Source organism: Gastrolobium bilobum, unplaced genomic scaffold, assembly GCF_033153095.1.
Source record: "Gastrolobium bilobum isolate Gb01-03AN ecotype WA unplaced genomic scaffold, APGP_CSIRO_Gbil_v1 utg6815, whole genome shotgun sequence".
NCBI lineage: Eukaryota > Viridiplantae > Streptophyta > Magnoliopsida > Fabales > Fabaceae > Gastrolobium > Gastrolobium bilobum.
In genome coordinates, this window is record NW_026899262.1 from 493,309 (window position 1) to 507,931 (window position 14,623).

At 38.2% G+C, this 14,623-nt stretch overlaps 1 protein-coding gene and 1 non-coding gene across 2 annotated transcripts; one reads left to right on the forward strand and one right to left on the reverse strand.

The window, feature by feature from the left end:
- Positions 1-1,789: 1,789 nt before the first annotated feature.
- Positions 1,790-12,189, forward strand: LOC133288966 (GTP-binding protein At3g49725, chloroplastic). Its single transcript, XM_061486807.1, has 13 exons — positions 1,790-2,192; positions 2,298-2,362; positions 2,503-2,565; positions 2,650-2,739; positions 2,824-2,936; positions 8,669-8,737; positions 9,704-9,848; positions 9,932-9,987; positions 10,098-10,148; positions 10,265-10,319; positions 10,434-10,490; positions 10,992-11,111; positions 11,209-12,189. The coding sequence occupies exons 1-13, from the start codon at positions 1,853-1,855 to the stop codon at positions 11,785-11,787; spliced, it is 1,803 nt and encodes a 600-aa protein (XP_061342791.1). The 5' UTR covers positions 1,790-1,852; the 3' UTR covers positions 11,788-12,189.
- A 308-nt stretch (positions 12,190-12,497) lies between these two features.
- Positions 12,498-12,569, reverse strand: TRNAE-UUC (transfer RNA glutamic acid (anticodon UUC)). Its single transcript has one exon. It is a non-coding gene; the product is annotated as a tRNA-Glu (tRNA).
- Between the last annotated feature and the right edge of the window lie 2,054 nt (positions 12,570-14,623).

A 14,623-nucleotide genomic window follows, 5' to 3' on the forward strand; every position in this document is an offset into this window, starting at 1 on the left:
TATTGGATTAAAATTAATAATAAATTTGGCCCATTAAGTTTAACCCAATAGATTATAACTGTTGATAGACGGAAATTAACGGTTAAAATCTAAAAGGATATAAACTTATATCCTTTAAAAGGATAGATGTTTTCCCCATATAAGTATTGGCTGTAAAAAATTTGGCAGAAAAATTGAACCCCTTTACTATACCACAACTATCAAAACACGACTTTTTTACCCTTTTGCCCTTCATTAATTATTTAATAACTATTTTGCCCCTTATTCAGAACTATTTACCAATATATCCCTCTTTAATCGATTAAATTGAATATTTAATCGATTAAATCTTCATTTGACCATTTAATCGATTAAAGCTTCCTCTTTATCAGAAGAACAACCTTATGCATGGGAGATTTAATCGATTAAATAGGGAGATTTAATCGACTAAATCTTCAAGTCAATGATTTTTGCCTATTTTGACCATTTAATCGATTAAATTTTTGGCTTAATCGATTAAAGATGAACAGATTGATAGATAGTTCTAAATAAGGGGCAAAATGGTTATTAAATAATTAATGAGGGGCAAAAGGGTGAAAAAGCCATCAAAACACTCCACTTTTATAATTCATTCGCGGACAGTCATCTAATCTAAATTTTATTTTATTTTTTCACTTTTGTCATCTCAGTTAGGGGTGTAAATGGGCTGGGCTGGGCTTTGGCCTTCATGGCCCAAGCCTACGTAAAAAAAAAATTCAGCCTATCTGGCCTATCAAAGGCTTTATTTGTAGACCAAGCCCAGCCTATTTTTAAAAATAAGAAAGCTCGACATGGCCTACAGGCCTTGTAGGCCTACCACTGTAGATACTAATCAAAGAAAATAATTGTATAGAGCAAAGAAAGTTTCATTCATGAATGCACTAGTACTTCTCATAAGAAAAAAATAACAAACAAGAAAGAGTCAACATAATACCCCAGCTTTAGAATGTATATCATAGAGGAATAGAGTCAAAGAAATGGAGAGAATAAGAAAAATACAATTATTAGGTGCCGAAATGAAGTCTACAAGAGAATGTCATTCATCTAAAAATTAGGGTTGGTATTGGTACTTTGCCATGCCACATAAAATAAATATTATTTTATTATTTTATTTTTAATAAATTAAATAGGTCAGCCTACAAGGCTTTGGGCTAGGCTTGACAAAATTGGCCTACGGCCTATTTGTTAAAAAAGCTTTCTTAAAAGCTTAAGCTTACTCTACTTTTCTAAAAGGCCGGACCAAGTCAGGCTTAATGTAGGCCGGGCTGTTGCTGTAGGCTGGGCTGGGCCAGCCTGGCCCATTTACGCCCCTAATCTCAGTCATATAAAATATATTGAATTGATATCACTATTTTATTATTAAAATAAAAAATTATTAAATTAATCAAATTAAATAATAATAATAATAATTCATATTTAGTTCTCAACCAAATCGTGCCCTTACACCTCCTTCTTGATTCTCAAAAAGTTACGTAAAATTAAATACTAAAATAAAAAATTATGGTCTTTTGTAGTTTTATGGTGACGAAACTGCCTACATACTATGTGAGGCAGACATAACATGAGTCCTGTCATGATAAATGACGTGTTTTACTGCATTAATTTGAAAAAACTTATCCGACTTTAATTGAAATATTTTTTTTCCCAAAATGATGTTTTTGCCAGGAATCCCCATGCCTTTTTCCGAACCAATGCAATCAAGGGTATTATTGTAATTTAAGTTAATGGGAGAAAAAGCCTGCCTCCATTACCCGCGGATTTCGAAGAAGACGAATTGCAGAAGCATAGAAAAAAGCAGAGTCCGTAAGAGTGTGTCGTGTTTGTTGAGTGTGAAATGTTGAGAACCTTCTCTGTGGGACTCAGATCTTCCAGAAAGATCCAAACTTCACTGTCTTCAGCTCCTTCCAAATGGTGGGCACCTTCTCCTTCTCCTTCTCCCTATTCGACGAACCAAGGGGACCCACAACCTGCGACCTCTCCGAAGCTGTTGGTGGTTCAACCTCGCCTTCGCCCCGAGAAGTTCTTGCAAGCCAAGCTCAACGAAGCTATGTGCCTCGCCAATTCCCTCGAAGAGCAACGTGATGGGTATTTTCACACTGATTTCTTCGACAAGGGGTTACCCCCACATCTCCTCGTTCAGAATCCATCCATCAAAGGCCACAAGCCTCGCGCAGGTTTCGTTTCTCTCTATCTTCAACGCTTTTTTTTCTTTCTTTTTTTCGATTTCTGTATGTGTGTGTGTGTGCCATTTCGTTTATGATGTGGTTTGTGTTTCGCAGACACCTATTTTGGGCCTGGAACAGTGGATAACATCAAATGCTATCTTAATGCAATTGAATCAAAGGCAAGAAAGAAAGAAAGAAAGAAAAAAAAAAAAACTTTGGTTGCTTTTTCATGTGATTGGTTATTTGGGTATTATTGATGTATTGGTTTCAATTTAGCATTTGTGTAGATTTTGATTGTGTAAGTGTGTAACTATAACAGGGTGATATGGATGCTGTTTTTGTTAATACTATACTATCTGGTATTCAGCAACGGAACCTTGAGGCAAGTTTTGCTTGTGTAATTTTTCTCCTCTCTTTTTTTTTGGAATGGTAAATTGATCTTTTGCCAGTGCTATGTCATTGCCAGAGGGCTTGGAATAAACCTGTGCTGGACCGTGTGGGCCTGATAATAGAGATATTTAATGCTCATGCCTTTACAAAGGAAGCAAAACTGCAGGTATAATCCATGGCTCCATGGAGCTATTGTTTCTCGAATCTCATTTTGCTTTGTAACTGTGAATAAGCTTTGCTATCTATGTAGGCTGAACTTGCAGCTCTATCATACAAGAAGACAAGACTTGTTCGTGTTCGTGGCCCAGGTGGTCGCTATACATTTGGTGCTTCTGGAGAAGCTGAAGTTGTCAGTGCCCGAGGGTTGGTTTATTTCCTTATTTTCTAGTGTTAGATACCATTTTTTAATTGGAAGGCGATTTTTTTTTTATGCAAACGTTAAGTGTTGAATGTTTTAAATTACAATCTTGGAAATTTAGGCTCAGACATAATTTTTTTACATATTTTGATAATTTCAACGTTGATTGTTGACAATAGTTCCAAAAATTGCATGAATCTCTTTGTGATTCCTTCATTGGGTCAGATGACAAGAATAACCAGGCACAAACTGATACAACACTAACTGATGAGGAGAACATAAAAGATGCAAGAGCTGGAGAAACAGAAGAAGAGAACCTTGGAGACATAAGAGAGCCAAGCATAGCAGAAAGGAAAGCAGTTAGAGAAAGAAGGAAGCCACTAAGATTTAGAGATACATTGTAAATAAAAGAAGTGTAACCGAAATAGCAAGGTGTTTAGTATAGGATGACGTGTAAGGGAAAGGGTAAATGTGTATTGATATAAATGAATTGCTTTGTACAGATGTCAGGTAACTGAAATAAGAATTGAATCATTTTTTCTCTCACCTCTGAGTCTTTTCTCTCTTCTCACCCCTTTCTTCGTTTCTTCCTTCATAGATAGAGATAACCTCTATCAATTGGTGCTTTCATCTACGAACTATGGCACCGGAAACACGTAACAGATCCATCGATGATCGTTTGGAAAACACACAAGCTGAAGTAGACATCTTGAAGGAGCAGATGAACAAGCGTTTTCAAGAATTAGCATGTAAATTGGATGCAATTTTTGACAATTACAGAGAACAACAACCACCACACGGTCCCGCGACAACTTCCCACTCTGCATGCTCGCGCGATCATGCGGAAGCCAGGAATTTGCGACTCAAGGTTTCAAGGTACGACGGATTAAGCGACCCACATGGTTGGACCTATAAAATCAATCAATTTTTTGATTTTTATGATATGGCTGAAGATCAGAGGTTGAAGATAGCGCCCTTTTATTTTGAGGGGAAAGCATTAGCTTGGTTTCAGTGGGTGCACAAGAACACGGTGATTGATTCGTGGTCTGGGTTTTCTAAAGCTTTACAGAGCAGATTTGGGCCGTCCGAAATGGAAGATTATCAAGGGAAATTGACGAAATTGGTTCAATCGGGAACGGTAATGGAGTATCAAGAGCAATTCGAGACAATTTCCGATCAAGTAGATGGATTGTCTGAATCCTTTCTTGTAAGTTGTTTTATTTCAGGATTGAAACCTGAAATTTTACATGATGTTTCCTCCTTTCGCCCAGCGTCCTTAACCCATGCCATGTCCTTAGCAAAAATCCAAGAGTCCAAAATCCAATTAAAGAACAACCCCCCAAAATTACACTCTTCTTATCCTCCATTGTTACCCACACCTCTTCATCCTTCCAAAACAACCCAGAATACAAACCCAACCAAGATTGCTTATCCAGTTAACACTACAAATACACTCAAACCCGATTGGAAACGGCTAACACAAAGCCAAATTCAGGAACGCAGAGACAAAAATTTATGTTTCACTTGCGGAGACAAGTATTTTTTTGGTCATAAATGTAAGGCTTCTGTTCATGTGTTGATTGTGCCTGATGAAGAGGAAGTCGAAGAATTCCATTCACTAGTTGATTCTTCCCTTTCTCCTCCTGGAAATGATGTGGATGAGTCTGTTACAACTATTCCTCAAATCAGTTTCCACGCGTTAGCAGGTGTGATTGTCCCTCAAACATTGCGATTTACAAGCTATATTGGTAAATCTGAGTTCTCATTGTTAGTGGATGGAGGGAGCACACATAATTTCATCCAACCCAAGCTGGTTTCTTCACTATCCTTACCTGTTACCAATGACAAACAGTTCGAAGTTATGGTGGGTAATGGGCAGACATTACATTGTCAAGGCTTCTGTCCTGCAGTTCCTGTCCAAATTCAGCACAATATTTTTTTGGTGGATTTCTATATCTTACCAGTTCAAGGAGCTGATATGGTCCTGGGAGTTCAGTGGCTGCAAGTACTTGGACCAGTTACCTTGGATTACAATAAGCTGACTATGGAGTTTCAATGGCATAAAGAAACTATCAAGCTTAAAGGAGAATCTCATACAGGTCCAATTTCTCTTAATCAATTTCGCAAGATACAGCAAACAAGACAAGTGGCATCCTTGTTTCATTTGAAGATGCTGGACACTATTTTTGATTCACCAACAGAGATTGCAATACCACAGGTACAACAACTCTTAGTAGAATTTGATGCACTTTTTCATGAACCTACAGACTTGCCTCCACATAGACAAATAGACTATGAAATTCACCTTGAACCCAACACACTGCCTGTAAATGTCAGACCGTATAGATATCCCCATTTTCAAAAAAATGAAATTGAAAAACAAGTTGCACAGATGCTTGAGTCTGGATTTATCAAACATAGCAATAGCCCTTTCTCATCTCCTGTCCTTTTAGTTAAAAAAAAAGATGGAACATGGAGATTTTGTATTGATTATAGGGCACTTAATAGCATTACCATCAAAGACAGATTCCCTATTCCCACTATTGATGAGTTAATGGATGAGTTAGGAGGCTCTCAGATTTTTTCCAAGTTAGATTTAAGGGCTGGTTATCACCAAATTCTCCTTAAGCCAGAAGATACACACAAAACAGCCTTTAGGACTCACCAAGGCCATTATGAGTTCTTGGTTATGCCTTTTGGGCTAACCAATGCTCCGTTTACATTTCAAGCCACAATGAACCACATACTTCAGCCCTATTTGCGCAAGTTTGTTGCTGTATTTTTTGATGATATACTTGTGTATAGTACTTCTATGGACTTGCACATACAGCATTTAAAACAGGTCTTACATACTTTGCAAATTCACCAATTTTTTATCAAAAAAAGCAAGTGTTCTTTTGCTCAAAAGGAGGTTGAATATTTGGGACATATTGTCTCTTCCAATGGAATGAGTATGGATCAGAATAAGATAAAGGCCATCCTTGATTGGCCAGCTCCCAAAAATGTCAAGCAGCTACGCGGTTTTCTTGGCCTCACAGGTTACTACAGAAAATTTGTTCAAGGATATGCAACCATTGCAGCTCCCTTAACAGACTTACTTAAACATGATGCTTTTAATTGGTCCCCAACTGCTCAAACAGCCTTAGAAAGTCTAAAGGCAGCCATGGTTAGTGCTCAAGTGTTAGCTTTGCCAGACTTTGATCAAGATTTCGTTGTTGAAACTGATGCATCCGACCTGGGTGTGGGTGCTGTCCTTCTTCAACAAGACCATCCGCTTGCTTATTTTAGCAAGAAATTGTCATTGAAAATGCAGAGAGCAGCAGCATATGTGAGAGAATTATATGCAATAACAGAGGCAGTGAAGAAATGGAGACAGTATTTGCTTAGCAGACGATTTCTCATTAGAACCGATCAAAAGAGTTTAAAAGCTCTCTTGGACCAAGTTATCCAAACTCCAGAGCAGCAGTATTACCTCACCAAACTCTTGGGATTCCAATATACAATAGTCTACAAACCAGGCAAGGAAAATCGTGCAGCTGATGCCTTATCAAGACAGCCTGATATCATGAGTTTCATGGCCCTTTCAGTACACCAATTTGATATTTTGGATGAATTACGGGAAGAGAATCTACATTCTGCATTTTTCCAGCAACACCATCAACTTTTAACAAACTCCAACAGTGCAGATCATGGCTTGGAAATCAGAGATGGATTAGTATTAAAAAAGGGAAATTGCTCCTTGATCCTCACTCACCTTTGATTGATAAGGTTATGAAGGAGTGCCATTCCACACTGACTGGTGGTCATTTCGGCATACAAAAGACAGTTGCTAGAGCTTCTACAAGCTTCCTCTGGCTCGGCATGCACAAGGATATTAAGAGGTATATTAACTCTTGTATAGTTTGTCAACAAGTTAAGGTTCCCACTCAGAAACCTGCAGGCCTTCTGCAACCAATTTCAATACCTGAGAGAGTGTGGGAAGACCTCTCCATGGACTTCATCATTGGCCTTCCTAACTCCTATGGGCACACAGCAATCTTGGTAGTGGTTGATAGACTTTCCAAGATGGCACACTTTGGAGCCTTGCCAAAAAAATTTAATGCTGTGAAAGTGGCCACTCTTTTTACAGATATGGTATGTAAACTCCATGGCATTCCAAAGTCTCTCATCTCAAATAGAGACCCCATATTCCTTAGTACATTTTGGATGGAATTGTTTGAGCTAAGTGGAACAAGTTTGAAAAGATCCACTGCATACCATCCACAATCGGATGGTCAATCCGAAGTAGTGAATCGAGTATTGGAACAGTTCTTGCGATGCTTTGTAGCTGAGTCTCCTAAGCACTAGTTCAGATTGATAGCTTGGGCAGAATTATGTTACAATACTGCATCTCATGCAGCAACTGGCATGTCCCCCTTCAAAATTGTATATGGTCGTGACCCTCCTGGAATACTAGACTACATTCCCACAACAGCCACAACACCTGAGGTGGACACATTATTGACTGATAGGCAACTGCTGCTACAACAGCTCAAGAGTAACTTACAAAAAGCCCAGCAGCTCATGAAACATCAAGCAGACAGCCATAGAAGGGATGTGCATTACAAACCTGGTACATTGGTGTGGGTTCGCCTTCATACCTATAGACAACAATCACTTGCTGCCCGTATTTCCAATAAACTTGGGTACAGGTACTTTGGACCCTATCCTATTGAGAAAAGAGTGGGAAAGGTTGCTTACAAACTCACCTTACCTGCCTCAGCCAAGATCCACCATACTTTCCATGTGTCACTCCTCAAACCGTTTCAAGGGGACCATGATATCTCTCCATTTCCCTTGCCAGAGTTATTTACTGGTGGTTTGCCTGTTATGCAGCCTAAACAAGTGTTAGCCTCTCGACAACATCAGGATGGTACAATTGAAGCTTTGATATTATGGGAGGGAATGCCTGCTGAACAGACTTCATGGGAAGGTGTAGCAGAACTCCAACAGCAGTTTCCTAACTTCAACCTTGAGGACAAGGTTGTTTTCAATGGTGGGAGTATTGATACAACACTAACTGATGAGGAGAACATAAAAGATGCAAGAGCTGGAGAAACAGAAGAAGAGAACCTTGGAGACATAAGAGAGCCAAGCATAGCAGAAAGGAAAGCAGTTAGAGAAAGAAGGAAGCCACTAAGATTTAGAGATACATTGTAAATAAAAGAAGCGTAACCGAAATAGCAAGGTGTTTAGTATAGGATGACGTGTAAGGGAAAGGGTAAATGTGTATTGATATAAATGAATTGCTTTGTACAGATGTCAGGTAACTGAAATAAGAATTGAATCATTTTTTCTCTCACCTCTGAGTCTTTTCTCTCTTCTCACCCCTTTCTTCGTTTCTTCCTTCATAGATAGAGATAACCTCTATCACAAACATAGTAAATGTCTAATTTGTATGGCCAAACTACTTTCTTAGATAAATCGTCCACGGGAAGCTATGACTTTTTGCTAGCACCATATTGTTTGCTTCACCAAATGTTACTTGACATACCTATTTAATTTTCAGCTTACATTGTTATGAAGTACGAACATGGTTGAAACTGAATATAGTTTTTATCACTTTTCCTCACCCTCTCTTTCTCTCATGCATGCATGTCTAATTCTGTGAATCTGTGTTTCCTCTGGCCTAATCTATTGGAGTAGTAAATTGTTCATTATAGTAACCGCATCTAAACTCTATACTTGTCAATTTCAGGAGAGGAAGTGGGGGCCAAGGGTTTATGAGTGGTGCTGGAGAAACTGAACTTCAGCTTCAGCGACGAAGGTATAATTTTGATACTAAATTTTTAAGATACATACATTTATTCTCAAGTGATCCATTTTTACTTTCCCTAGCATATCTTACGGTTTCCTTTTAAACATATGCTGTTTTCAAAGCTGTTTTTTTTTTCTTTTACTTTCTCATTTCATCAAGTCATTGCGAATTTTCACTGTAATTGTGCTTGACACAATAGTACTTGGAAGGAGGGGGGAATGTTCTGGAAAATTGATGTTTTAGGTTATGTAACTTTAATCTGCGCTGAACTAAAGTTCAATCCCACTGAGCATAGGTTCTTACTGAGTGCCATTAGAAATATCAGTCTCATGCTTGTATTATTATAAGTTTTGTTGTGCTTTCAAACTACAATGCATACAGCCTTATTTGAGATTATCCTGTTCTTGGCATTCATAATGTAGTCTTGCTGGAGATTTTTCTCCAGTCTATGAAATAGGATCTACTCATCTATGTTGCACCGACACCGACACGGGACACGGGATACGACACGACACTTCGACACGTTAATTCTAAAAAATGTTAAATTTCGATATGTTAGGACACGTTTTGATGTTATATAATATTTTTAATTTATGTAGTGTATATTATATTTAGTATTCAATAATTTAATAAAAAAATAAAGCTGAACTTATAATACTCATCAATTTTGCAAAGAAACATAATATATCTCAAATGCTTATATTAAACTCAATAAAATCGTAATCGTAATCTAACGAATCTAATAGTTGGAACTCAAAATGCAACGCAACGTAACCTTTGAACCTTTTTTGAGGCTTTGCAAAAAGTATTGGAGTGTCAGAAAGTGTCGGAGTGTCGGGAAGTGTCAGACACGACACGTCAGGATTTTTGAAGTGTTGGTGCTTCATAGCTACTCATTGATGTGCAATTATAGCAGTTTTTACAATTATTTCTTATTACACATAATCTGGTCACTGAATTGTGAAAAGTTCTTAGAATCTTAGATAGGAGAAATTATTTATTATCACAAATTGAAGAGGTTCGCCGTACCCGGGCTTTGCAACGTGCTGGTCGTAAAAGACATGGAGGTTCATTTGGACAAGGCTTAGCCACTGTTGCTGTTGTTGGGTATACGAATGCTGTAAGTGGTCTAAGTATATATGTGTTTTATATTTATTGTGATTAGAAGCATCACTAATATGCCTTTCTACATGTTTTTATTAGGGAAAATCTACACTAGTTAGTAAGCTATCGGACAGCGATCTGTATAGTGATTGTCGGTAAAAGCACATATACTTTTACCTATATACATTTACATCCTCGAATTCTAATATATTGATTTTTTATTGTTAGCTTTTCACTTTTAATACTTCATGGTGTTGCATTGCAGACTGTTTGCAACAGTCGATCCTAGATTAAGAAGCACTTTTCTTCCTTCAGGGTAATTTGATCTGTAACTTACCAATTTATTTTAATCTCTATTGCAGTTCTCTCTATTTTGTACATAGGTTGATAGCATTGAGTGTATATGCTTCGCTGTTCTAATTTTATTTATAGGAGGAAAGTGCTTTTAAGCGACACAGTAGGATTTATATCTGATTTGCCAGTACAGGTAATGACAAAGCATGAGCACATTCCATGTCAGCATGTCTGTATTGATTGATTCTTGTCAATATTACTCTTCAACAATGACCCAATCTGCCTTTTTCTCTTTTAATTTTTGAAGCTGGTAGAAGCATTTCATGCAACTTTAGAAGAAGTGGTGGAAGCAGACCTGCTTGTGGTATGATTTTGCATCTCCTTTCAGTTGCTAACTTGCTGAAGAACATAAATGATTTTTTAGTATGATTTTGCCTCTCTCATTCTAATTCTTATGCCAGTTTCAAAAACTAACAAATGCCTGCTCTTTCCCCTTAACAAAAAAGGAGAGAAAAAGAAAAAGGAAGCATCAACATAAGGGGTGATCATAAAGATGATCTTGCAATGAAGCTTTCCATATTAAGGCTTTCTTTTGCTTCAAATATCCTTGATGTATGGAAGATTAATGCCTGTAATACAGAGGGCATGTGCCTTCTTACATCTGGTCTCCCTTCATCACACACTTGTTCTTAACTTCTTACGGCTGTTACATTTTATACAGTATGAATAATTAGTATGCACATTAGACTCATTTCTGGCATTTCATAGTTACTTTTGCTCAAAAACTTATAAAAGGTTATCCACCTGGAATTTGGTCTTTTGTGGCATAAGACAACTCACCTGACAAGTCTATCTTTCCTTGAAGCATGTGGTGGATTCAAGTGCTCCCAATCTTGATGAGCATCGCTCAACAGTGTTGCAAGTTCTTCAACAAATTGGGGTGTCAGAAGAGAAGCTTCAGAATATGATTGAAGTTTGGAATAAGGTAATACAAGTATTAAACTCATCTGCCTTGTACCAAAATGCAAGAAAAACAGTTGACTATATATACATCCGTCCACTCAATCTCTGAAAATGTTTAGATTGATGTTGAAGAAGAGTGCGTGGAAGTTGATGAATATCTTGACGAAGATGAAGAGGATGATGAAACTAGCAACTTCAATGGAGAGGATGATGTGAAATCTGAGACATTAGCGGAAACAGAGAAAGATTATGCTGGCATCATGTCTGGTGCAGATAATGAACTCATCAAGGAGGTCGACAATCATAATGGCAACTATGACTGCAAGCAGTCACTGGGTGACTTTGAGGCCATCGAAGAAATAGAAGTAGAAGATTATTCTGATGGTTGGTTGTATGAGGATACCTTGGTTAATGAAAGTGATTTTTGTTTGCCTTCAGCGGTGGCAGACCAACAAAATGTGTCCTCTAAAAAGGACAATGATGTGCAAAAAGATAGCTCAATGGGACAGTCTGGTCCACATGTGAAAGCATCTGCTATAATGGGAATAGGGTTGCAAGAGTTGCTGGAACTAATAGATAAGAAACTAAGCGTACAGGATGAGAAGTCAAAGGGTGCACAAGTGGTCGAAAGAAGTACCTTTGATCGAAAATGGAGGCCCTCTCATACTCAGGATTCTAGCATAGCAGTTGAACAGTAGCTTTCTTTCCCAGGGAGTTTGTCTCTCTGCTTTCTCCTCCACTTTGCTGGACCTGTTGTGTGCTCATGGGGCAAAACTTGGCCTCTTCAATTCAGATGAAGTGTCTCAAAGCTGCTCATGTTTATGTGGCCTTCATTTTCTGTCTCAACCTGCAAGTTATGAGCTTTCCATGGAGCATAATTTTAGTTTTCCTTCATAATAGTGTGTTGCATTGCTTAGACATTTTCTGCTTAATGGGTTCATCAGTAACGAGAGTAAAAATTGCAGAATGCAGTGATATATAAATAACACTACGGAAATCCATTTTTAAAATAGTAGATTTATTTGATTCAGGGTCAATTGAATTGTAGCAATTGCAGAGATTTTTATGTAAACTATAAACAATCTTAATATCATTCACATTTCACCGTTTAATTAGCTCAATATGATCATGTGCTTAAAGCATTTGTTAATGCAGGGAACCAATTAATACATCAAGTGGTTGTGTTAAATACCCTTCGTATGTCTTGTATATTGCATGTCATATATCATATTATGAGAATTTGTTATGAATTTGCTCCTTGTTTATAATAAATATGGACCAAACTTAACGATTCACTAATTCAGAAGAATATTTACATGAATGAAAGATTGACATTAAGCACCTTTAAAAAAGGAAAGATAAATATTAAAAAGCCTTTGAATGACAGACAAATTAAAAGAGATAAAACTTCCGTTGCCGGGAATCGAACCCGGGTCTCCTGGGTGAAAGCCAGATATCCTAACCGCTGGACGACAACGGAGCAGTTTGCTAGAGGCTGCTTGTTAAATAATTAGTATTATAAACCAACAAAGTTTTAATGCACGTAAAACTACATTATAACGAAGGGATTACAAAGAAAGGGAAGATTGTACTAACCATATATTGTTTGAAACTTTGACCCACATTTCTTAAAGAGGTTTTTAATCATACCAAACATTTTTGGCAGCGAAAGTCAAGCTTTTTGAATATTGTGCCCTTTAATTAATAACAAATTATCACTTTGCCTTCTTTTCAAAACATATCACTCATTTGTCCTAATTTGTTCGTTGACCCCGTGAAATACCCGAGTATATTTCGAAAAAAAGCACAACTCCAGCACATAGATGGAATACTTGGGTATTTTATCATATTCTAGGTTTTGCTTTGAATTATTTACCCATGTATGGAGGGGGATACCCGAGTACTGGGTTTTAAAAAAACCCTCTCCTCCCTCATTTTTTCCCTACCCTACCTGAGTATACCATCAAATAGGAGAAACCCTAACCCATCTTCCTTTCAATTTCGTCCATTTTTTCGGCAAATTCCATCGGTTGTTTCACCCTTCTCAATGTCACGAACAAAATCCCTCTCATTTTGGACTGTCCCATCCACGATTTGGGCAGTTTACCCGCGCGATTTGGAGGCTGACTGGGACTTGATTCTTGTGCAATTTTGGCTTGGATTTGTGTGGGTTCTTTGCTTACTCCTTATCATCCTTAGCTTTTTCCATTCAATTTGGCCTTTCCTTTAAATTGATGATGTTTTGATTTGTGAATTTCTAACCTGCGTTTTTTGCCCATTGTGGCACTGATTTTTTGTTTTATTTCTTGTGTTTTGGTTTGTTGATATAGGCTTTATATTATTTCAGTTTTGACAATTTAAAAAATGGCTGACAAACGTGCATTAAAGAGACCATTGACCCGGGGGAAAAAGGTCGAAACGCAGACATGACGGGTCTTCGTTATCTAGGGCAAAGCCAGTTGTTGAGGAGGCTTTTGACATGCCATTTGGCTATTTGTTTAAGAATGACATCATAGCACATGAACGGTTTGTGAAGTCCTTCATGAGTCGCGTCATATGTGAGCCGAAATCACTGGATTTAGCATTCTTCAAGAAGGAGGGGTTCGACATTGTCATACCGCTTAAAGAGACACATCTCCACGTGCTTGTAGAGATGAAGTGATAGTATTCAGAGGTTATGGTGAGGGGTTCTACCAGAACCTCCACTACTTACGAGGCGAGCTGACTTCTCGCGTTTGCGAAATTGTTGTTGTGATGACTACACCTATATGGACGGAGCTCCTAGGCTTTGATTTTGATGTTGATGCAGACGCGGCCATGTATGATGGAGACTCACATCATATTTTTGATGGTTTTGATCGGGAGGTGATAATTTCGGAGACCCGGAGGCCTTATGCAGAGCTTGGTCAGTTTGCTCAGTATCCTATGAGCAATCTCTCGGTGCCTGCCCGCATTTTACATTATGTCGTGACACACATTATTTTCCAACGCCCGCATAATCACTTGAAGGTGCTGGAGGGTGATTTTGTTGTTCTGTGGGCCCTCCTTCATCGGATTAAGGTGAATTGGAGGCATTATATATGCATTCTGATGCATAAGGCTGAAAAATTCATAAAGGGTGACTTACCCTATGCATACTTGGTGCAGAAGATATTGCACAGGTGTGGTGTGCCTATGCATACTGAGACCTTGAAGAATCACATGCACTAGAATGCCACGTATGTTGAAAGGATGTGGGATTGTGCGGAGGCCCGGGGGTGTGTGGCACTGGAAGACTGCACTTGTGGCACCTGAAGTCCACCTTCACCATGATGATGAGATGGAGGATGCACTTGCACATGATGATGATGATGTCTAATATTTAATCTGTACATTTGATCTAACCAAATTTTAATATTTAATATTGTTGTTCCACTTACAGGTGATGATGATGATGTTCCTACTCCCGGTGATACTATTGCACCTTCACGTCCCCATCCCCTTCCAGCCACCACCACCTCCTCTAGCTCCTGAACGTGGATGGACAATTGCTCA

Excerpts from the sequence above, each read along its gene's own strand:
- LOC133288966 (XM_061486807.1), top strand. The coding sequence starts at position 1,853 with ATGTTGAGAACCTTCTCTGTGGGACTCAGATCTTCCAGAAAGATCCAA. Across the intron at positions 2,740-2,823 it reads CAAAGGAAGCAAAACTGCAG|GCTGAACTTGCAGCTCTATC; the intron begins GTATAATCCATG and ends CTATCTATGTAG. Across the intron at positions 9,849-9,931 it reads TTGTTGGGTATACGAATGCT|GGAAAATCTACACTAGTTAG; the intron begins GTAAGTGGTCTA and ends TGTTTTTATTAG.